The 25924-nt window shown below is 35.8% G+C and overlaps 1 protein-coding gene across 11 annotated transcripts in view; it reads right to left on the bottom strand.

Moving 5' to 3' along the window:
• The window catches only part of LOC102691387 (prune homolog 2 with BCH domain), an 86033-nt gene that overhangs the window by 3527 nt on the left and 56582 nt on the right, over positions 1–25924 (bottom strand). The window contains exons 9-18 of one of the 11 annotated variants that reach the window (XM_015367620.2): positions 16644–16723; positions 15944–16165; positions 10926–11099; positions 9994–10096; positions 8667–8798; positions 7887–7973; positions 7431–7529; positions 6809–6850; positions 6258–6296; positions 1570–1617 (exon numbers count right to left, since the gene is read on the bottom strand). In XM_015367620.2, the coding sequence (XP_015223106.2) occupies positions 1570–1617; positions 6258–6296; positions 6809–6850; positions 7431–7529; positions 7887–7973; positions 8667–8798; positions 9994–10096; positions 10926–11099; positions 15944–16165; positions 16644–16723 (1026 nt within the window). Of the gene's footprint in view, positions 1–1569; positions 1618–2033; positions 2095–6257; positions 6297–6808; positions 6851–7430; positions 7530–7886; positions 7974–8666; positions 8799–9993; positions 10097–10925; positions 11100–15943; positions 16166–16643; positions 16724–25924 lie in introns of all 11 variants that reach the window. The other 10 variants (XM_015367629.2, XM_015367658.2, XM_015367643.2 and 7 more) reach the window with 10 other exon arrangements.

Here is a 25924-nt window from a genome sequence, read left to right on the forward strand (position 1 = left end):
GGGGACACTATACTGTAAACAGGCGCAGTCCTTCAGATGAGATGTAAAACTGAGGTCCTGACTCTCTGCGGTCATTAAAAATCCCAGGGCATTTCTCGAAAAGAGTAGGGGTGTAACCCCAGCGTCCTGGCCAAATTTCCAATTGGCCCTTACCAATCATGGCCTCCTAATAATCCCCATCTATGAAATGGCTTCATTACTCTGCTCTCCTCCCCACTGTTAGCTGATGTGTGGTGAGCGTTTTGGCGCACTATGGCTGCCGTTGCATCATCCAGGTTGATGCTGCACATTGGTGGTGGTGGAGGGGAGTCCCCATTACCTGTTAAGCGCTTTGAGTGGAGTGTCCAGAAAAACACTATATAAGTGTAAGCAATATGATATAGTAAGATGCCAACATTTCTGGAGTCGTGTAATTGCAAATTTATAGTAATTAGTAAGACGAAGGTTTTCTTTATGCAGTTTTGGATACTTTAGATAAAATTTTAAAATGCTTGAAAACATCAATTGAACATACCTCACCAGTAAGAAAAGACTTTAAAGGATTACTCCTAAAGACCTATATATAAATCTACCACAGGAGTTTGAAAGGAAGCTCCCTATCAAGGTGCCACTCGTTTTACTAAGAACAATCATTGTTACACATATTATTACGGCATAATACACTTTCTTGTATTCCTTAATAGAAATTATTCTAATCGAAAGATGATCAGATTACATTTTACTAGTGTAAAAACTCCAACTGCAAGCTCAAGTATTTTTTCTTATCTTAAAAGCACGATTAATCTTTTGGAAAATAAAATTGAAAATTGAAACAATTTCATATAGTTCCATTTAAGCTAACACTGTGTACAATGTATTATGTATAATAAGTATGATACGGCACAGCCCACAATACACAACAAGAACAAGAATTCTCTAGCACTGGGCAAGTACAACTGTAGTCATAATTTTCCTGTGGGCAAAAAACCCACTCCATGGTGCATGAATTAGATGGTCAATTCACCTGCAGCTTGCCTGAGGGAAGAATAGAGCATGTATGATTAAATTTATCAATTTCATTATTTCAGCTTTGTAGAAACATGTCAATGGCTCCATTTCAATGGATAATATATCCTGCTGTCCACAAGGTCATTATTACAACTGATCAGAACAAGTTAGCCAAATGCACATATACTGTGCAGACATTATAAACTGGTACAGTAAACATTAGGTACATTAGGAACTGAAATGGTGCAGGATTAAAAGCGATATACAGGGAAAATCTAACATATAGGGAAGATATACAGTAGATAAGACTAGGATAGATATTTGTGAACTACTGTATGTTAATTTGGCAAAGGTTTGTAGATCTTCATCTACAAAGCAGGCAGTGTACAACCAATATATCTGAAAGATTATGACAAATTTGAAATATTGATCCCACAAAATTGGAAGATGATAAATACGGATGAGAACATTCACAGGAAAATTAGAATTATCTTTTAGCTGAAGGGGATATTACTTGCCCAGCCCTAAAAAAGTCATAAAAAAACTAATTAGATGCACAATAGATAAATATATGTCTCTTACTCCGGTTGGACAGATGATGATTCATATCCATTTAGAAAGCTGCTATATCTACACACAATAAAAAGTAAAATGGTAGCAATAAGATACTTAGTTACCACCAAACATACATTCACTGTGACCGCTATTCTCCATTTCCTTATGAGGAAATAGCAAATGTATACTTCCTACTGCATGATAAAAAGCCTGAGCAAAAAAAAAAGTGCATGAAATACAAGCAATAAAATCACAGTTTGCTAAATGTGTAAACAGCACTTAATAACTTTTGGAGAGTTATAGTGCGCTTACTAATGTTCATTAACAGATTGTACACTAAGGGCCAGTTAAAGTGTCAATTAAAATGCCAGTTAAAATTCTCTACAGCAGGTGTGACTGGGTTCCTCACGTCAACACACAGGGAGTACATCACACTAGCTGCTTGCAAGTGGAAAATCACTTGAAAGATGTGCTAAAATTAGTTTTATCACCATATGAGGAATCTTTTTAACTTCAGATCTGAAATAGGTGACTCACAAGCTGAACACCTTGCTGGAGAGTGAAATCCAAGCAGAGATAAGAACAGCAGGGTGGTCAGTACTACTAACTCACAGATGCAGGGATCCAGATTTCATTTCAGTGTAGGACATTTTTTATAAACAATAATCATATTTTGTATTGAAGTTTCTGCTATGCACTGAACATACTGTAAAACATTTTTGTATTAAACCAAAATACATGTGCTTAAATATATAAAAACAATATCATTGTGTACAATATGTTAATGTAATACAAGTGTTACTGTTTTTGTTAATTCTTTAATAAAGACTAGCTGATCTTAAACTTTTTTCCATTGAGAATTAACATGATTTTTTTTCTTTTACATCTCCCAACCTTTGGAAATACCAATTACATCCACAGAGTTTACCACTAGACAAAGACAGTGCACATCCAAGACATATGCACAGTCAAGCCATTCATTTCATTTCACATCAAGACTCCACAGAGCCAGTGGCAGAGCTATGGTATTAAAAGAGATGCAAGTCTGATAGATGCAAGTGCACAGATACCAGGCTGGTCACATGCGGAGGATACTTTGGACTGAAACCCACATAACTACAGTGGTGCTCTTTCAGTTATGCACTACCACTGAAATGTCTTGTCAGAGTCAGATGTAAATTTACAATTAAATTTGGAAGTCAGGTTTCCCTTTCTCTGCACCTCTTACTTGAAGCTGTTACTACTACAGTAAATCAGCAATTATTTGTCTTAATAATTCAGCCACTCTAAAATCCAACATAAGCAATATGAATAAAGCACTGTTCAAACTAAGACAAGATAACTAAGCAAAATCTCTGTGGCACTGCTTCAGACACCTAAATCAGTTCCCACCTTGTGTTTCTTAAATTAAAAACCTACTTTTACTTGCAGCTGTGCTTGCTCAGAGTGATCTGGAGCAGCAGGCATAAATTTTAAGATCGTTTTAAATACTTTACATGGGGAGAAGCAGGGGTTAATAAAGTAGAGAAAAGTAGCACCCAGACCGCACGGGGGAACCCAGGTGGCCGATTGGGTTGGCTGACTCGGCAGCCTCCGGGGCATGAAAACATGAACACCCCTGACTCGCGGAAAGTCGCTTGAGAGGCGCTGCCTCACGACTGGGAGCTAGGCCCTCAGGGCATAGAAAGCAAAGAGGAAGACTCCCCTTGACTCGCGAAGAGTCGCTTTGAGAGGCACTGCCTCACGACCAGGCGCTGCCCTCAGGGGATAGAAAGGAGGAGACAGCCCCTTGACTCGCTGAGAGTCGCATGAGAGGCGCTGCCTCACGATTGAAAATGATTCCCTCAAGGGGGAATAGAAAGGACCCCTGACTACAGGAATCACTTTGGGAGGCGCTGCCCGAGGCATTGAGAATGAAGAGAAAGCTGCTCGAGAAGGAAGCGAAAGAAATCCCCTGACTCGCTGAGAGTCGCTTTTGAGGCACTGCCTCGCAACTGGGATAAGCCCTCAGGGGACCGAGGGAATGAGAATTAGTAAATTAGAGTTCCCCAGAATAATGTGGCCGGGGGTCCCCTCTGGTCTGCGCTTTAGAACCTCCCCAGAAAGGGTCAAGGTGGTGCTGCCATCCTGAGGTCGGGGAAGTGAGCTACACTTACTCCCCAGAGGGAACCTGGATGCAAAGGCAACATGAAAGAAAGAGGAGGAGAAGGGAATTCCAAATCTCTAGATGTGTGTGTTAGCCGGGTTAGGGTTTAAATAGGGAAGAGATAATTGAATGATAGACGAAGGGGCGGAGCACTCCCAGCTTCTCCCCTAGAACTCCACCTATTGGTTTCCATGTAAATACTGACATATAATTGAGTCTCTGGGTAAGTGTAAAGTATATGTTCTACAATTCCTCCATTTGTATGTGATCATTAAAAAGGAAACAACATTAACACCTACAGTAAATATAATACAGTATTTTCTTAATGCATTCTAGCTACTTTTGCACTTGGTGCTACTAAACAATACAAAGTGCAAAACAGTCTTTTGCTTATCAAAATACACAGTATGCTCAACAGCAGAACTACTGCTTTTTTTGTTCTAAAAATGTGCAACTGACATATTCTATTCTATTATTTTACACCACTTTTTAGGTAGCTCAAATTAGTCATGTCACCATCATGTCACGTACCTATTATGCTCAGCAAAAGCATTGTCCCCTTTTGATTTTCACTTTCCGTAAAATATTTAATTATTTTTGGTGAAGGTTTCTTATTAAATGTTAATTTTATTTGTTTTTATTTATTATTTGTTTGGTAACAGGGTTCACAGTATATCAACATGTTGCAATCAGAACAGTGTTCTTGGTTTCTTGTGAGTATTAAAAAGACCATGGAACATCTTTCTGTGGGACATCTGAGTGACTCTGAGACAGTGTGGCTTACAGGCTCAGAGGCATGCCTCAGATGATAGCCCGAACACATATGCTGTATTTTGACAGTGCTCTCTTAGTTCTAGTCAGTTTTTGGTTTTACTCATAAGAAAGGCAACAAGAAAGCATATTCTATTGTTAAGTGTAATGTGACAACATCTGCTAATGCAACAGCATTAGTTTTTTTTAGTTATATGCAGTTATCACATATAAAATGGGCTTGTGGAAGGTGCAGTTATAACACTGTCATGAACAGAAAAAGGCTTGCAATGCATGCTTCATAATAAAACACACCCTCTCTTATCAAGCAAAAACAGCATACAGTACTATCTCTATATTCTCCCATAAACACCAAAGCAGACTTCAGAAACTTAAGAGGTTTAATACTTGACGTATTGCAGCTCAAAATAGCAAGATTATGGATCTTGCTCCCACTACATTCCCAGAGGCCTGAGGATGAGCTGCTGTGTGCAGTCAGCTGATTGGTCCAGCACCAGTTAGTGTTAATCAAAAAAGAGCCAGGCTTTTTGGTCTGCTCTGACAATCTGCTTATGGAAGAAGAGAGCAGATCCTGTTTAACTTGTGCTGCACAGAAGTGGGAAAGAGCAAAATTGGAGAGTGAGTGGAAAAGCAACTAAGTGATCAGTAAAAACAGAGATTGAGTGTTTTGTCTTGTGTGTTAGCAAGCAGTGTAGTTACGTCATTATGTCAAAGCCTTTCTTCCTACACTAGAAAACTAAGTGGACTAGACTATCCATCTGTTGTGACCAGCCACCCAAGCATTCACATACTATTGATATTTATTTTATATAAACACACTGTACTGTACATATTCTCTGCAAAGGATAATCTTGAAAAATAAGAAAATAAAAAAACTACAAATTTCTTCATCAATTGCATCAATCTAACAAACCAAATTTTCTTTGAGCTACTGGTTTTAGTCCTGAAACAGAGAGCCATTTTTTAAATGACTGTTTCTCCGAATAAAGCATGGGAAGAAGAGTGTTCAGATATAAAACCGAACATGTTATTTACAGTACAAGTTAAACTTTCTTTGTTCAACAATTTAAAAATTATTATAATTCATCTCCCACAGTATTACAGCTTAGGTAATACTTGACTTTTATCACATACACTCAAATTCAACCATAGGTGGCAGAAGTTTGACCCACACTTACTCCTTCCTTTATTTTCTTAATATTTGCTTTGGGATTTCACTGTGAATGGAGTAGAACAAAGCCATTGTATTCGGATTACTTTTATTTAGAGTTTTTATATTTAGGATAAAGACATAATTTAAATGTATTTTTATTATTATTATTATTATTATAAAAATGTAAAGTAATAACATTGAGTTTAACATCAGCCACCCTTCAAACAATTATGAGTAGACAGACACTTGCCACATTTAATTAAACAGATGGTGTGGATGAAAATTAGTACATTCAAGATTTAGCAGACAGCAAAGCTCTGGATTCAGTAGAAGGGGAGACCTTCTCAGGTGGATCAGAGAAGTTTCAAAAGGAGAACAAAGGAGTCTCAGTGCACCTGAACCTGTAATACATTTTAATTAAATCAATCACTTAATCTTTGCATTCCTCTAATACTGATACCGATACCTTATTTAGATATGATATCACATTTAGAAGTGAAGTCTCATCTAGTTTCCTCATCGCTGCACCTTCTACTCTAAGCTGCTTCTGCTGAATCATTGATGTAAGTGGTCTTTGTATATCCTTGTCATAACGAAAACCAGGAAAAGAAACCCACACTGACACTGGCTAGAACTATTTCTTACTTATTGGTTTCAGCTGCTTCCTTCAGTTCTTCATCCAGTCTGGGGGGGAAGGGGGTGGGGCAAAGGTTAATTTGAAAAGAAGAAACGAGAAGCAGGCACAGAATGAGACAGACAGCAGAGCAAAGCCACGTAAGCTACATGCAGTACAATCAGTACTCAAAAGGAGACAATTATGCTTAGCAGGTTTGTCATCCCAGTTCTGTCCAGTGCGCTGTAACCTGTCCACAAGCTGAAAATATGTAATACTGTAGCCAGCAGAGGGTGCTTGGAGGTCAGTCAGATACAAAGATTCAACAAATAGCCATTTCAGTCATGCTAATGTGACAAAAAGCAGGAAATAACAGCCAATTGAGCCACCAGTAATCTATGTCTTAGACTAAGTAGAAGCATCCTGTTTTAGCTGAAAGGCCTGTGCACTGCCTTAGGCAGAGAAGGATGACCTCAACTGTGTATAATACTGGGACACTAGTTGGGATCAGCCCTTAAGGGAAGAATTAGTAATTGCTCACAAACATCCAGTGATCTATAAGCTGCAATAGGCCATGAATTACCTCATACATGTATATCTTTTTATACCCCTCTCGTCTTCATACCTTCCAGGAAAGAGGTTGTAAGGAAGAGTTAGCTGGTCACAAACTTTATACCAGGCCCATTTCACTGTAACACCCAAAATATTTACAAAATATGCGTGCTTGAGGATATTTGAGGAAGCTTGCACAGAAAACAAACTGTGCTTTCTTGTGGAAAAACAAGAAAAGAACAGGTAAAAATTATATATTGATCCACTCTAAGACAAAGGCCTTGGTTACAACTTTTTCCAAGGTTCTGAGTTCTAAATAATTTAGAAATTTTTATCTTCTCGTTTTCTTAATGAATGCACTCATGCTTACATCCAAGGACTGAGAAGGAGGATTATTTTAGTTTTTTAAATGTTGCAGAATCATACACCCAGCATTGTCTCATGCCTCAATATCCCCATTTATAATACTAATATTTATAAACATACATGTATACTGTATAAGCATTATGTTGTATTCTGTAGCTGTGTGAGACACATAACTATTATGTTATTCACTGCGTATACAAATTATCCTTTCTGTATAGAAATTAAACATAATATAGTCAAGAAACATATCTGGACAAATTTCATTTTTACATTAAGTTCTTACTTACTTAATGATACTCTCTGGTATGTGGACGTACTCCATTGGGATCAGTTCACCGAGTTCAGCAAGACTATTGACATACTTTATCTTACTGCTGAATTTAGAACTAGGATGAAACAAATGAGAATGGTCACAAGAGAATTCACAGACAAGTGAATACAATTCACCCAAATTCCCATCAGGATCTGTTTTAGCACATAAAAGAAATGTTCTTACAGACTAATCATAAGACTACAAAAACGGTCATTCAGAAGAATATGTACTTACTTGGTTTCTCTTAACAAACTGCCAATTGGATATATAATTACAAGGTTCAGATACTGTAACAGAGGTGAACTTAATAGTGATATGAAACTTGAACTGTTAACAGAGTTTTCAAATTACACATAAGAAAATGTCCCAGTGCCTAATATCTCCAGTGCATTGAGTTGTTCTGCTAAATTAAGAAACACTTCAGCGTTACCTGATAAAAGGTCTTGTGACAGCCAGGATAGTTCTGATGAACCAAGATGGGTGGACAATAATAAAGCGTTTCAAATTCTTCCTTAGTCTAAATGCAAAAATATAAATAAACTCAAATCATTTCAATTTCTGTGATGTTAGAAATTCAATCCACAGTACAGATTGCCCAGTTTTTTTCCTATATGCCACACACATCTGTCCTTTTTCATGATAACATTGCTGATATTCCTTTTACCAAACATTTTGCTTAAGCTCACAATTTATACCTGTATGCTATGACTACATTTAATACTGATGTGGAAAAAAAACTACAGCCTCCATATTCTCAATGTTATTTTTCCACCAAGTTTTCACATTACAATAAAACTACACTACTTTTCTGAAGCAAATCACCAGCCTTGATTATTAGAATAAACTGCCAAGAAAAAAAATCAGAAGTATACATTTTAACTATGACGATGATAGATCAAGGACAAAACACACAAAAAAACAGGGGTATAACCAGTCACAAATAACCAACATTCAACAAATCAGCCCTCAAGTCTCAGAAGGACAGAAGTTCATTGTCTTTATTTATTTAAAAGACAAAATAAAACAGATCCGATTAAGATTAAATCTCATTAATTAGTTTGCCATTTCATCCATAGTTTTGTGATTCTCCTTCTACTTCATTTCTCATCCTATATAAATTCTTCAGGGAAAACAAAATGTTTCTTTTTCTCAAGTAAATTAGAACACATTTTATGACTGTAAACTGTAAATTGAAACAATCATTAATTACCTCCTGTCTATCATTTGATAGCACTTCTTCATCCAGCCCAACCCTGGCATTTTTCTGCGAGGTGTTGCACCATTGAGATAGACTATCATGTAGTCTTCAGCCACCATGAGCTCCAGGGTACTAATCACATACCTGAAGCAACAGGACAAGCAAGAGTTACACAGCTTTAGAAACATCTTGTCAAATGTAACTGCCAGTTACAGGGAATTACTGCTAGCATGCACACTATAGAAAAGAGTGTCTTTTTTAAATGTATTATAAATATAAATATACTGTAGCACCCTGCATACTGTACATATACTGTATGACAGAAATGAAGTTATAACAGCATTCAAACAGTAAGATATAAAAGAGACATTAATGCCTCTCCCTCAACGAAAAGATTGTTATAACTTTGCTGAACATGTTTTCATTTTAATTTTAGTTCATAGCATAACATTGGGTCATTTGTTCACACACAGTCCAGAAATATTCTTTGTGCAGAGGAGGGGTTAACATTTGTACTATCTAGTCAGAAATTGTCGGACACAAATTATATTTTCTATCTTATACTGTAGCTACACAATGCACCATGGCCAACAGTTATAGTATAAAGTTTATGGCAACAAAGCTTGTACTACACAAGGAGAATGAGGGTCTGAAAACATAGCCAGAGATGTGGGACATTGTGAAGAAGCTCTGCAGTGGCTTGCAGACTAGTTAACACCAGCTGGCAGGGCAGCACTTGATAGATTCCAGGAACTGCTGCCGCAAAGCTGAGGAGACCTTTACAAAATCAATCCCACCCAGCCATATCTGAGCTCTTCCACTTGTACAACGTCACAGTCAATGAATGGCACAGCCCAGGCTCAAACCAGTAATGTCTGGACTACAAGTAAACTCAGTGCAGCGCTCAACCAAATTTGATTTCAAAGTCTGGGGAGTTTGCATTTGCGTACACTATCCCACATTTAAATAAATGCAAAAGCACAGTAATCAATTTGAGCACTGGAGTTCTAACTTTACCATACAGTGAGCACAACTCTTATTTCTTATGCCAGGTAAAAATATACTTATTAACACTGTAATTTTCTTAGGTTTTAATCTAATTATTTGTCCTTCAGTTGTCTTTCGGGATGTGCAGGTGTCAATAAAACTACCATAATAGCATTTATCTTATTTAGAACGTAATTAGGTTTTCTTTCTTTTGTTTCAGTCAAATACTTTCTACATAACTCAGTAATTTTCTGTTTCAGTCTGTCCCTCAAGCCCAATGGACTCCTCTTTACTACCACTGCAGTCTGATTTTCTTAAGAGAGGGAGCCTCCATGGGCTATTTTATACTTACAGAAAGAGATTCTCCATAACATAGTGATAATCAGCTCGACTACTGTCTGGCAGGAAGCATGCAGCAAACACAATGATGGCATTAAAACCGTCACCGTAGTATCCTTTGGAGAAAAAAGGACAAAAACTGATTTGTTTCAAAATATTTTCAGAGAACAGAAAATAATTTTATAGGAAAGAACAAATGTCATATCATTGTGTGATAAGTAGTCAAGTAATTGGGATTTAAATTTTTCCACTATTTGTGTTCAATGTGAATCAAATAAGGAACTTACTGCACAGTTACTTTTACTCAGGACACTGTTGAAATAAGAAGCACTAATAGTTTTTTATTATGTTTTTGTTCACTTTCAAATATCAATTATGAAAATAAGTCAATGTCTGATATCCTCATTATAAATGACTAATTGCAAATGACTAAATGCTTAATAAAACACTAGTTCCTCTTCAAGGTTCAAAACTGAAGACAAATCCAAAGGCCTTTTGGAAAGTTGTCTTTTTTTTTCTGGACCACAAAAATGGTCCCCAGCTATTCTGTCAATGTAAATCTAAACACTTAACCACAGTATTAATCCTGCTCTAAAAATTATAATAAGAACATACAGTACTGGTATAATTGTACTAACTGTACTTTACACTGTAGCTTCCTGGTGTAACATAAAACTCTAAGGCGATAAATACAATTTTTGGAGATTATAACAGAATCAAAGATGTTGACACATCATTAATGATGTAAATTGTGTTTACATCCTGTGCTTGAATATTATTCCTCCACTAAAAAAAGAATGATTATCTACCATACCATTTCAGTCTCACAAAACACAAATTAAAGAACTGTCACACCTAAAAGCATCCCACTATCAACAACCTAAACTAAGGAGACTACGTCTAATTACAACACAACACACTTCATCTATGTGGGCTCTTTCTCACCTCCATGGGAAATGACTTTCTGATAAGGCTCAATGCATTTCATATCAATCCTGTGCTCTTGTTCTCCAATAACTACTGTTCTCCACAGCCTTGCGTCCTGACGTTCTTCTTCGGCAGTGTATTCTGGGATGGGTTCTGCTTCTTCCTTAGAAACTTCTGCAGCCTTCTGCTCTGCTATGGAGAAGGATATTACATGAATAAAACAGGAGAACATGTGACATTTCTATACTTGGAATACATTTCTCATATAGTATACAACTATTATGGTTCTAATTATCACTCATGGGGCTATTAGGAATAATCAGACACAGAAGAATACAATTTATTGCTCTTTAGTAGGTACAGCTCTCCGTGTAAGGCAAGAATCAGCTGTCTCCAGCACACAAAACAGCCTACATTCACATGCAGAGCCGCAGATCTGGTGAGTTAAGCAACTGGACTGTCCACACCCCATTCCAGAATAACTGGGCCAGCAGATTTTGCTACAACATGTCCAGGTCACTTTGATAAAAAATTTTGTGAGCATTTTTTTGTTTTGTAATTTTCATACTTGACCAATAAAATAAAATATCTTTCAGTTTGTTTTAATAAACAGAGCAAATAACATAACACAACCCCCTCCATAGTTCCCCACACCCTCAGCGGTCCTCAAATGAACTTCCAAAACAAAGCTAGACAGCTGCAGGAGAAATCCCACACAACCAAGTCCTGCCCTGCTCTGCTCCATCCTCCCGGACACCATGAATCCAGGCAGCAGAGAGCTCCTTATTAAGTAGTACACAGATAATTCAGGATCCAATGATGCCAGGAGAGGGAATGTGGAAGCTCCCACTGCAGTGCCAGCATTTTTTTAGCTGACGTCAGACAAAACAACAAGATCCGTTTCTGTTTCAGGAGGGGAACCAGAATGGAGTCATGTAGCAAGTATACCATTGAGAATAGGGAATATCTATATTGAGAACAATAGACAAAAATAAAACAAGCTTGCAGAAAGTACCCACCTCTGGATGATGGATCCTAAAACATGTAAAAAAGTGCCAACAGTGGCCCCTGTATATACAGTGTATCCACAGAGGACTAAGAGTTAGATTTATATGAATTAATCTTCATGCAGTCAAAACAAGTGGATTATATGATGTCTAGGATGTTTGGAGACAGACTTTATACCAATTAATGAAACAGCTTCTGACATCAAGACTGTTTTCCAAATAGTGACCACTTATAAGTGTTTATTCGAAGCCTGCAATAAAAAGATTAATATAAAAAGAGAGGCCAATTCCTTTGGTTTGCCAAGGTCAAGCAGATCATGCGCGGGGTATATAACCTTGTTCTTCCCAGGAGACGGCATTGGTACAATCTCCAGAATAGAGACCCCCCTGCTTTCTCTCTTACTCTTCACTCTCATTCTTGCTTCACTTCATAATTAATCATGTTAATAGTTTATCTCAAGTCAGGGTTTTAAGATTTTGACCAATTTGAATTAAAGATGGTTCTTATTACCAAACCTAAGCTGTTTGATAACAGTCAAAGTTGTTGTGATAGTAGAGAACAGTAGAGAGGCTTTGAGTCAATTTATGTTGCTCATAACTTACAAATATTATAATTCCTGATTGTGTCTCAAAGTCTTTTACACTTGATCACTGTGTATAGCTTGACTTGAATTAGGCTAAAGAACACTACTGTAAAATACTTCAATTACTCAACACAATAAAACAATGTGCATTAAACCACGCACCAAACCATACTATAAAAATAATATATAGCAATATACTGTATATAGCAAAATAAAATTACAGTGCTATGCAACTCTCAAGTGCTTATCAAAATAAATGTTCTATCATTTTCACCTGACTTCTCTCTACCTGGAGTTATGCACTAACAGTAGCTTTCATCTGAAAGTGTACCTTGTTATGAATAATCATGTGCCAATAAAGCCATTTGCACAAATCATTGTAAAGGATTAGGCACTTTGTGTCCATGAAGCAGATGTACTGTATTTTAGCCTCATTCAAGCACAACAGCAAAAATGTTTTCAAATCTCATATAAAACAATATACCCTTCATAATTTCCCCCCAATTCTCTTTAGAATAGAATGCTTTTTGCTGTCAGAGTTCCATGGCACCAGTATTAAGATCCTGTTGGAGTATGTTAATGCAATCCATATGTCAAAGTTTAAATGCTGAAATTTTGTGTTTCTTTTCTCTTATTCTGTAACCTATGGGTACACATCTTATTTCCAGCAGACATCAAATAAAAAAAGATCAGCTTGCTATTCATGCTAATAAAAAACCCAATTGTAAATATATATTATATTTTTAACTGTCTCTACATCTCTACAAATACTGGGTGTCCACCATTAGTTTTTAATTATATTGAGTCAAGCTGCAGTATTTAGTCAAAGATCTAATTTCACCACTCCTTCAGCACTGAAACAGACATCATGAAATAATTAAGGTTTGCCTTAAACATTTTTTTCAAAAGTGCTGCCAAAGGCTTCAATCAAAATTACAAGTAATAACATGCAGCAAACACTCCAGACTTACTGTATATTTAATTACTTCATGTACAGTAAATCTCACATTTTGAGTAGCTCCATGCTTTTAAGGGTGAATTATATCTTTACGTTAGTTAATCTTGTAAAGTCTGGTCAATCTTGTATGGGAAAAAAAATTACACATACGAAAACTTTAAAAACAAGAGTCCTTTCTGATGGAGTGGGCATTTGATGCAATATAAAAATGTGAAAGGCTGATAATTCAGCAGTATGGATATAATTTACTAGACACTATTATTATGCTAAAATACTGTATATTCTTTTCTTACCATTCTAGGTCTTTGTACTTTGCAGCATTAGGCAATTTGATCTGAATGCTGTCAATGATATTTGTAAGGCATGACAAAGAACTTAAGGTATCAGTTTAACATTAACAGGCAAAAATCTTTCACAATATTCAAATAATCTAAAATCTTTAGAAAATTACATTATAAAGCTATTTTGCTGTAGCCTATACTGTACTTAAGGTGCATACAATACTCAAAAATGTTTTCCTTATTTGATAACATACTTGCTGACAAACTAGTGCCAGCAAAAAGAAAACTTCAATCAGTATTTTCTTTTTACAATGTAAAGCCAATATTTATGTTAATTATACTTAAAAAATAAAAAGCACTTTAAAGAAAATGCAGTGACAATCACTGGATCTCATTTGGGAACAAGCAGTCAGTGGTACTGGGACTCAAGTTCTCACTCCCTGGGCTACAACAGAGAAGCTTAGCAGTTCAAAAAAAGAATCAGACCAATCTGAAAGTCAAATGTTTTTTTGCTTTCTCTTATTGTGTAACCTAGCAAAAAGTAACATTTTGTTTCCCTGTACTTTACATACCTTGATAAAAAAAAGATCAAATGAATGACTACCACAGTTTTCACCTGTCTGTATTATCAAGAGAGCTCAAATAAAAACTGTTTTATAATTCATAGAAAGGGGCAAGAGTATTACTCTTGTGTTAATGTTAAATATTTAACATTTAAACTTAATGATTTTATGTGGTACTCTTTCTGAATTACCATAATGGAAGGCAATACAGTCACAACACCCCATTTCCCTCACTGGAATTTATTTATCCTGATTTTATAAAATAAAAAAGTAAAATAGTCATCACAATGTTTTAACAAGGTCACATGGAATTATTGTGCAGTTTTTCTGAATGACCTCTTAAGATTTTAAATTGCTAAGACTAGAAGTGAAGTAATCATTAACCTTATTTTACAACACACAGGTATTCCTTATCGTCATTATTCTTAATAATCATTATTCTTTTTAAAAAATTAAAGATGCAGTATGTGTACTGAATATAGGTTTATTTTAAGAAGAAATTAAGCTACTTAAAAGAAACCATAAATGTACATTGAGTATAAGATTTAGTCTTTATTATGTATTTTAATCTTATATATCCTCTGTAAATAATATCCTCAGTCTTTCAAATAAAAACAAACAATAATAATTTTAGGTGGGTAGCTGCGTCAGCATGCGTAGGCTGCAAAGGAACAAGTAATAGGTTTATTCCAGGCTGAAAAAAAAACACAACGTTTCAGCCGTGGAGCCTTCTTCAGGTGTCAGTTAATAATTTTATAACTGTCAGATAATGCAACTTCACCAAAATATTTTCAAACATAAAACAAAATGTAACCCAAAGTAAAACATCTGTTGGAGTTTTATAAATATATGCTTAGGAGGAGGTCAATCCACCTCGAACAAACAGCACTTCGATTTCTACCTCTCCACACTCTGGCTTCATTACTCTGCTCTCCTCCTCACTGATAGCTGGCGTGTGGTGAGCATTCTGGCGCACTATGGCTGCCGACGCTTCATCCAGGTGGGGTGAACATTGGTGGTGGTGGAGAGGAGTCCCCATTACCTGTAAAGGGCTTTGAGTGGAGTGTCCAGAAAAGCGCTATGTAAGGAATTATGATTATCTCAGTCAGTCATTCCTTCAGACCCTCTGTCCAACTGACGACTATCAGCAATTGTACTGACCCCTGGTTTCTACACCACCTCTGTGTTGGGTTAACAAAGCTGACTTCAGCTTCAACAGCTTCTGGATTACTTCTTCTGGGTCATCATAACATGTTCCACAGCATATTGTGAAATTCCCATCTCTACCACCGAATCCAGGGTTAGTGCACTGAAGCCAGTCCAAACTGACCAAATCAACCAAACGTTTGAATACCACACATTTGGTCTTGATGAACTCTGCATCGGTGTTAAGGGATTCCTTTGGTTTCTTCTGTGATCCTGTCAGGCTTGTCCTTAGCCCCCGTCACGATGCTATTTTTTTAGCCAGGTAAGTTATACTAAATAAACATACTGTATAGTAGTTTATCCTAATCAACTTTGTTGCTGAAGTAGATTAATCAGGATTTGGCAAAACTTCTGAATTGTTAAGTAGCAGTGAAGTCAGACAGAAAACCTTTAACAATTTTTAACAAGCTAAAGACAGACTACGGTTTTCTACTCACCCTGCCACTCTAGTTCAGTGCCATGCCCTGTGTACTCCAGAGAATCTGCCTCATCAGGAGTGTCAAGATCGTCTACGTTAATGTCCAGGTCATCTGGGGTATCAAGGTTGTCATCTGATAGGATGGAACCCTCACTCTGGTCCAGAGAGAGGTTGATCTCAGGAGCTGCAAGTTTTTTTCTTTGTGGATGGGCTCCATTTAGGTCCAGAGAACTAGGGGGGTCTAGGATCAAGCAAATAATGTGACTGACTTAATTTTTCAAATTAAAAGAAAAACAAATATCCTTGATTCCAGAAGGTACAACATGATGCTCCACAAATATATTATCCTCTATATAGTATGTTGTTATGTTGGAGCTTGCCTATTTCTATACAATATTTTGCTGAAATCTCATGCAGTTCTCTCTGTTGTGGATGTAACTGAATGTTTAAGAACTCTTCAATACTTCCTTTAAGGTATGGTTGTTTTTGATAACATTTATAAATTCCTCAACAGAAAACTGAATTATTCACATTTGAATATTTCAGAAGAAAACAAAACAGATTAACAGGAAAAAGCAAATGGAAATTGCATCCCCTTTAAGCAAAGGAAGTGCCACATGGATAATCTACATTTTAAAGCTGACTCATGACTCATGAAAGCCTAATTCTCTGTAATTTAATCTGCTTGAAATAGCTCAGTATTTTTTTTGCACGCAAACCTGGTCTGTTGTCAGATCCATCGGGACTTAGCATGTCATCTTCTTGAGAAATGTCCATTCCCACATCCTCTGGTACTGATCTACCAAGAAAGAATACAATACCAACTCATTTACCATACCTTGAATAAAAATGTTTATGTTTTCACTTGTAGCCTGTGAATAAAACCCAAGTATTTTCTAAATCTTTAGGAGCCTTCTTCTCTTTATCCTTCAATAATATTGCATTCAGTTTAAAAAATAATTCACTAGGAATAACAATAATTAATTGTATTCAATGGATTATGGAGTGTTCAGTCAAAATGTGGCTTAACCTGCTTGGCTGAGGGTTAACCTCCTGGCCAGAGGACAAGGGGACTAAGACCCTCGTGCAGAGCGAGGAGTGTCCAAGGCGTGGCGGCAAAGGTAGAGCTGGAAGGGAGGTGGGATGCAAAAAGATGTATGCGAGAGAGAGAAGGGGAACATGTACAGTATAGTACTTATGGCGTTTCAAGAGAGGAAATGACATCAGGAGCAATTGCTAATTACTGACAGCTAAATCTGATTGAAAGTGGTTGTTGTCATCCCTCCTAGACTTTCGTTACAAACTCCGTAAATCATAGCTATTTGTAGTTTATGATAACATAGTAACTATTTATCACATTTATACAGCTATTTTCATTCCAAAGGATCCCAGACCATTTTACATCTGGTAGGGGACTCTCTTTATGCACCACTGAAGTGCAGCACCTACCTGAGTAACATGCAGCACTCATTATGCACCTGCACAATCTGGCCTACCTTAAATTCCCTCTCAACTCAAGTGATAAAGCATACTTATGAGCCTTTGGAGAAAAAGAAACTCTTCTACAATAACCCAAAGGGCTGCAGCACTGGTGATAGTGGATGTGTTAGAGTGGTGCCATTTGGGATAGGCCTACAGTTATAATCCAGAGAAATTATACTGTAATTGGTTGGAATTTGGGGTTTGTCTTTATCATGAAGATTATTTTGTTATAACTTCCAATTAAATCAGTTTTCAGACCATGCAAAAATGATTATGGTGACAAGCGGAAGTAGGGATCTGTGAGAATATTGTCTACTGCCAAAATGCCAGACACACTGACTATAATAATGTCATTTGTTTGTTGATATTTGCATCCTTAATCTAATACTGTATAAACCCTGCACTTAGTAATGGTTACTTGTAAGTGTAACAGCAAAGAAATATGAACTGTTGCTAATCTAATTAATGTCCTATTGATTTATGGATTTACAAGAAATAATCTAAAGCATTTGACAGTATTATGGGAAGCTACTTGTATTGCATTTAATTATTCAGTTTATTTCATTAACTTTAGCCAGTAATCCAATAACAGGGTGACCACTGAGACTACTAATCTCTAAACAGATAATCCCTCTCCACAAATCTAACTGTGAGTAAATCTTAATGTGTACTGTAGAATGAAACAGAACATCAATGTGTAATTATTTAACTTCACACCTTAGTAGACACTAAGATCATCTAATCGTGTACTGTATGTAGTAACTGCAAGTATAATTGAATAAAATAGTCTTCTCGTCAAGCCAATTGTTTATTGTTTAGGCACTTCTTAAGTAAACATTAAACTAACAGTTACCTTTAACCTGTCATAAATCAATATTTTAAGTTCCTTTTTGGTGATACTAATCCCATCTTTGAATAAAATACAAGTAAATCAATGTCTAAATAAGGCTTTAAAAATGTACAAAAAAGTAAATTGTGCTGTATTTACTAGTATACCATATCCTTTATCATTTATTAAGTATAATGCATATTATTTAGACCTCACATAACCATAAAATGATATTGTGTTAGTTTCTGACTAGATGTGACAGCTGTCTGCCTTGTTGTTTGTTTGTTTGTTAAAAAACACAAAAAGTGCAGTGGCCACCTAGCTCAGATGTTTTTCAGATGTATGCTTCATTCAAAATGTAAACCGCATAATCCAACAGCTGTGGCAGTGGCCTCAAGGAGTGGATCAGTTTGTACACATCATCAAAACAACACGATGCACCTCTAATGCACCACTACCAAGGAAAAGAACCAGGAATAATTATTGGAGGAAAACAAGGCTTTTCTCACCACATAAACTATTAAAGGCAGAAACAACAAAACAACACAGCTGCTGTGAGAGCAAATATCATGTGTTCTGAATAATATCAATTGTTTGTTGATATTTGTGAGCTAAATCTAATATAAACCCTAGTAAACATGCACTCCCATTAATAGTTAACACCAGTTTGTCCGTGAAACCCTATTCAAACCAGACAAGCTTGTTTTTAAACACATCTGAAAGATTAATTTAACCATAGAGACCGCAGTCAGCAGGATTAAAAATGCAGTGAGTTTCTGTGATTATAAAATGGCAAAAGATCCAAACACATACAAATTCCCTACAGGCAAATGAAAGATAAACTTCAACTTTCATAATTAGGTTTAGGTATCATTTTGCAGCACAGCTGGAGTTAATTTAACCTTCTAAGTCCAAAACTAATATTGGTCATAGAAAGAAGATGCTTCAAGGTCAGCAACTGAATTTTGCATCTCGGGTAGAGTATCTTAACTGCAAGAACTAGTGCATCACATTTCAAATGAATCACATCATGTCAGCAAGCACACATTTCTTTGAAATGAGCCAATAAATCAAAAATATACATAAGACAAGACAAAGAAACTAAACAAAACTGAGTTGAATTAGCAAGTTTACTTCACGTAAGGTACAGTCCTAGTACGAAACATAAAAAAATGATATTGTAAAAGAATAATCAGCAGTGGTAAAAAATACCTTGTGTTCAAATATAAATGTTAATTTTCAATATAAAAAATTCAGATCCCATTCAGGGTTAAGGCTGTTTGCTATTCACTAAGCACTAAAAATAGAAATTAATACGGCTGCCTGGATTTTAACAATGAGAAATTAGATGCCTTGCATTCTGCCAGGAAAAAACATCAAATTGTTCATCATTTGAACAAATGCAATTCAATTTTCTTTCACACAAAGATCCCTGTTAAGCACCAGCACGTTTACACATTGGCTAAATAAGCAGACTTACCACTTTTAAGACTAAAGAAGGTGTTCTTCCCCTGTGTTAATGCATGTGATGTTTAGAGTACTTTCAGCATCCCTTGATGCAGCAGCTCAATACAAACACGGCTTCTCCACCATCTTGTGTCACATGACTCCTGCTACATCTAAATAAGGATGATCACCTGCTCCCAGATGGCCCTTGCACCAGAATGCTGCACGGCTGCTCTCTGTGACCGTGTGTTGAAAGGACTTGTGAATGGCTGGCAGCACAACACCCCCAGGGCTCTGTGACAATGCTCCTGAAACATCTTCACCAACAGTGACTGGCAGACACTGAGACCAAACAAAGCAAACAGGGGACGGCACCAAATTGTGCGCCTGATGAAAAAGAGAGGGCATTTGCATTGCAAATCAGTGTGTGCAACCAAATTCTTCCAGAGTAAGTGGAATCAAACTATGAGAAAAGAAAGAAAATCGTGCACTTGCATTTTTTTTTGGCCTGTGCTAGAGACAGAACTTGACATGCGTGGTAAAAGAATTACAAAATAATTTTATATTGTTTCTCTGTTGCTCATAAGAAAGGTGCGGAAAACAACTTTTTGAATAAGTATCAAATGTAATGTATCTTCAGGTTACACAAAAGATTAGGTATTTAATGATTGCTGAGACACATTGGCATAAAGTGGAATGGAACAATTAATAATTATATATAAATCGATTTTAAATAATCTATAGCTTATGACCTTGGAATTTATACACACAGAAACCCCCAAGATATATTTTCTACTAAGAATGAGTGCCCAAACGGGGCCAGATAACTCTGACATACAGTAACGAGTAACCTTTTCATTTTTCTCTGCTTATCTTGCTTTCTATTCGATAGTTTTAATTCTTTCCGCATATTGTTTCCTTTTGTATTCTACACTTCAGACTTTGTACAAAAATATGTATTATTTCTTCATTTAAAAATTATTATTATTATTATTATTATTATTATTATTATTATTATTATTATTATTATGATGATGATGATGATGATGGAGTCGATAAACCAAGTCCTCCTGACCACTTTACAGAACTTAACAGAAGATACAAATCAAAGGAGGCCATTTGGCTAAACTAGCTTCTTTGGCTACTAGCGGCTAACTGATCGAAGGATCTCATCCAGCCATTTCTTAAACAAAGCCAGGGTAGTATTTTCAAAAACATGGCTGGTAGCTTGCTCATTAAAGATCCCAAGGCACTGTTCGTAAAAGTAGGGGTATAGACCTAGTTCCATTCTGGCTTTGCACTCAAATGATTTTCTATTTTGAGTCATTATATTACTGAATAGTAGTAGGCACATATGAATACTGGCTTAAAGGTGGTGGTTTTTTTTTGCATTATAGTAAGGCAGTTTGTACAATATAATACCTTGCACCATTACAATATACAGCATGGTGCATGAGGTGAAATTGTATGACACAAACTAAGTAAGAACAGGTTTATTAGACTCATGTAAAAATTCTACTGATGGTCCAAAATAAACTACAACTGTACATGCATTCTTTAATAATTGATTTTGTAGGAGGTGGGGGAAAAGCTAATACTAATAGGTTATACTGACCTTTATGATTCACAAAAAAATAAACATGAGCATGATCCTTAAAAAGTACAGCAGATTTCAGACTAAGTGAACAGATATAAATATAGAAAGCAATACCATACTATGTCAAATATTATGGAGTGACTTACAGTATTATCATTATTAATCATTACACCAAATGTGGATGTTTTCCCTCATGATTTCTTATTAAATATTTTAATAATAGTAAGTGCCACAAAACAAACGTAACAAGCCTAATGTCATTATAAGTCACGCATTACACAATTTCAGATATAGTATGCTACTTTTTGACAGAACAGACATTATTTTCTGAATGAGTAAATTTCACAGGCAACAAATCTCTTTTACTCATCTTAATTTAAAAAATAATAATTTGTGAGATATAATAGATCATATCATAGCAAGGAGTGAGAACAATTATAATAAGTTGCACAAACCTCTGGAACTTCCAAAAACCTGTACCTCTGACATTCAATCACTATAAAACTAACTACTCTATATATATATTTGTGCAGCTACACACTTTTATCAGAGTGACTCAAAATTAAGCTCTATAAGAGGCTTACGTATGAAATCTCTCTGTTGAGTTATTTGGCAAAGAACATTTCTGTAGCTAACGTAACATGGGGAGTGAAATAAAGGTTTCCACTGTTTCACGAGGCACTGAGCAAAGACAGGGATCATGGAAAAACTCCACAGCCATCCCATGAGAGCGAAACTTTCCAGTAAGAATGTTATTTATAGAAGGTAAATGTAATGTAAACGAAAATGGTTGCTATAACTAACTTCTAGCAATATCGCATCATATGCTTTACAAGAAAATTTTAAAACGTGTACTTTCCTTATTTTCATTTTACAAGGGAAAAATAAACCATTTTAACATTCTCCTGTACAGTATGTATGCTAAATATCTGTAAATTAATACTAAATAATGCTTTAGTCAGGCCTAACCTCCATCTATATTTTTTACTTAAATGTTTAAAAAGGATTATATTAGTTTAATGTCTGCAAAAAAAAAAAATGAAAAACTAAAATATGAATTACCCCAATGTGTGGATAAACATCTTGGGGGTTTTCTTTTTCTTTTTGTGTACTTCTTAGATTAGTTATTTCTTTATTTACTTAAATATGCTTCTGTACATTATAATTGTACTTTTTTCCTAATTTAGATTTTTTCTAAGTAACACTGTTTTTGAAATTACGCTTTTGAAATTCCTCTGATCATAGGCTGGTAAGAGTGTACTAAAGATACTATGTGGTCCCAACAGGTTTTAACTTCTTTCACTTACAGTATAAAGGAGTTCAGTTCAAGCATTCAAATTGTGATTAAAAATATACAATTTGTAATCCAACAAAATGGGACATTTTCCGAGATTCTCCATAATTTACATGGTTAATGGGTTGGTCCCCAAAAGTTACACCACTTAAGGGGACCTGCTACACAGCCTCCTTGGAAACATTCTTTGGCACACATTTAGCACCTGAGATTTTCCAGGGAACAACAAACATGACAACATATGCAGGAACTGAAGCAAATCATGGTGAGAATTAGAAACACTTGGAAATATAACAGAAGACAAAATTTCACGTTACTGTTAAAAATGCAGTTATGATGCTGCCAAAGCATTAAAGGCCATATGATTGCACACAAAATAGATGTGCCATCAGAAACTCTTACTGAGGGACACATTTTTTAAGGACTGCATGCCAATAATTAAAGAAATAGTATAACTAATGAGTAAGTAGTAACTAATAAAATGCTAATTTGCATTTATCTATAACTATTTCAATAACAATTGCTAACAATGTGGTCTATGCTGCATGCCAAGGTATTCAATACAATCCAAATTTGCAAATTGGTTTCACAGTCTTATGTTAGGCCATCTGGGGTTCTGTTTACATGATATAAGCTGTCTCTAGGAAGTGACTAATTGAATTAATTTCTTGTACTTATATAGCCTTTTTCATTCCAAAGAATCAAAAGGCACTTTCCATACAAGAGGGAACCAATTTCATCCATCACTGAAATGCAGTACCCATCTGAGAGACACTGTGTACCAGCAGCCCAGCTACTGAGCGAATCTGGTCCAGAAAACAGAAATTGCTTCAGCAATTCGATTAAGGAGGAACTTTTAGTCATGCTAGATTGAACAAGTCCAAATTGGATTTTAGCCAAGATACCAGTGTCAGCACCCCTACTCTTATAAACAGTACCATGGTATCTTTAATTATCATATAGCCAAGATGTTGATTTAATGTCAAATCCAAAATGCAGTGCTTTCTACAGTAGTCTCACCTCTGTTTATATCACTCGATCTTGATTATTTGAATAGAGCAAGTCAATATCCCTCTGTTTGCTGATCTGAAAAACCGATCAAGGAAGCAACTGTTAGCCATGTCTACCCTTTCTGCTTCAACTGCTGACATCCCTGATAATTTTACCCAGTGTACAGTATATTAGGACAAGTCAAATCTGCCATGCTAACCTCTCAGTCCTTTACACACAGAGCCCTGATTTCATTATATACAGTAAGACTTTGTATGTACTAATATTATGCATTTTAAATGGTGTTTCCTGAAATGTCCTATCCATATGGATTCTGAGACCTTTGATTCACCTCCCCTTCTTTCATCTTACGTTTCTCTTTGTAATGCTGTGTATCCACTAAGGTTGCAGTAAAGTTTCAGTGATTCAAGTTCAGAAATTTCATGCATAGGCTTCTATTTCTTGCATTTTCTTGGATTCTCTTTTGACTCCAATGTATCTTGTGTTGTTTTTTTTTTCAGTGCTCCATCCTTCAAATGTAGTTTAAATAATTTCTCTGACAATCCTGGTACCAAACTGACTAATGCCCATCTCATTCAGATGTAATCTATCATATTTATACATATACCCTTCACTAATACAAGGTTCCCAGTAGCTGAGAAAGCTGAAGAACTATGTTCTCAGCCTTGTACTTTGTTTGACAGTTAACATTATCCGTTGCATAATAATAATAATAATAATAATAATAATAATAATAATATTCTGGGGCCTTACTTCTAATGTACCTAGGCTCAATTACAAAACCTGTATATTTTGTATTGTGGTGTGAAAAATAAATGAAAAAGTAGGGATAAAATGACAACATTTTTGTTTTAATAATAATAATAATAATAATAATAATAATAATAATAATAAAGACTTTTCTAAAACCCAGGGACACTGTACAAAGTGATAAATGAAAAGACAAAAAGAAAGTAAAAAAAGTAAAAGACAAAAAAATAAACAAAAACTAAAGATCTGAAATAAAGAATTTAAGATCTTTTATCTTTCAGATTAGAAGCTTACCAACCCTGATATTTCACGATTCTGGAAATAATGTTTACTTTAGTCTTTTTAATACTAACATTTTTGAAATTCCAAATAGCCTACCAGTATGTTTTTGAATTATGAGAGGAAACCGGAGCAAACCCACACAAACACAGGGAGAAAATGGAAACTCCACACAGACAGCATCCCAGGACAAAGAATTTAACCCAGGGCCCCAGCACTGCATGGTAGTAATACTAACCACTGTGCCACCCACGGTTTATGCTCTTAATAGCAAATTGTGTTTTTCATCCCACAGTAGAACAAGCTCCTAGTCTTTCTCAGTTTGCTTTAACCTGTTGCCACGTCTTTTCAGTCCAGTCTTTTCATTTCCGTCTTGACAAGTGCACATGCAGACACAGCTCCACACATGCAAACACACAGACTCACACACCTTTGTTCAGCAGTGTTGAACTATGACACTATGCTCACCGTATCTTAATTTTGTGTGAAGTGTGTGAACTAAACAGAACTTAATTACAAAAATACAGAATATATACAGTATATAAAAAACAGCAACAACTAGAGGATTATCTTTCCAATATTGGATATAATATAAAATGTGAAATTCATAGTAATCTGGGAGGAAATCAGGCAACTGTGGATTATTACAGCAACAGTTATATCGGTTGGCAATAATTTTTCAGTACCAATATTTTCCTTCTGAAATGTTTCATATACAGTATTAGGAAATTTACCTGCATTGAGAAACATGATGCTACTTAAACTAACATTAAGATATCTATTTATTCTTTTCTATGAGCACTTACCCCTACTGTTGACTCTGTATCTGGTATATACTGTACATAGTATCAGGAAGTTTTAAAGGAATATTTACACTGTGCTAACTTGCTGAACAACGTCACTCAGCACTGTGGTGCACCTTGAAGATCAAAGTCCATTCAATACATTTTCTAACGCCTAGTTACAGGAGGCTGGTTTCTGAACCATGATAGAAATACTTCAAAAAGATACATCTCAAATGCCCACCTAGACAACAGCAGGTCGTTTTAAAAAACACTGTTAGAAAATGGCTCCAAATCTTTCATAAATATAAACAGTAAACAGCTTTTTCAAAGATAACACATGAAATGCTACTCTTCAAACAACAGTCATTCATGCCACCTAGTGGATGATATCTTTCTGCTTTCAAAGTCTAAAAAGTCTGGGTGCACAAACATACAGAATACAGGTATATTAGCTAACGATTGTTAATAAATTTGAAGTGAATCTGCTTCTACATATATTGCTTTTAAAATAAATAGCAAGTTCTACT

Source organism: Lepisosteus oculatus, chromosome 3 (assembly GCF_040954835.1).
Source record: "Lepisosteus oculatus isolate fLepOcu1 chromosome 3, fLepOcu1.hap2, whole genome shotgun sequence".
In the NCBI taxonomy this organism is placed as follows: Eukaryota; Metazoa; Chordata; class Actinopteri; order Semionotiformes; family Lepisosteidae; genus Lepisosteus; species Lepisosteus oculatus.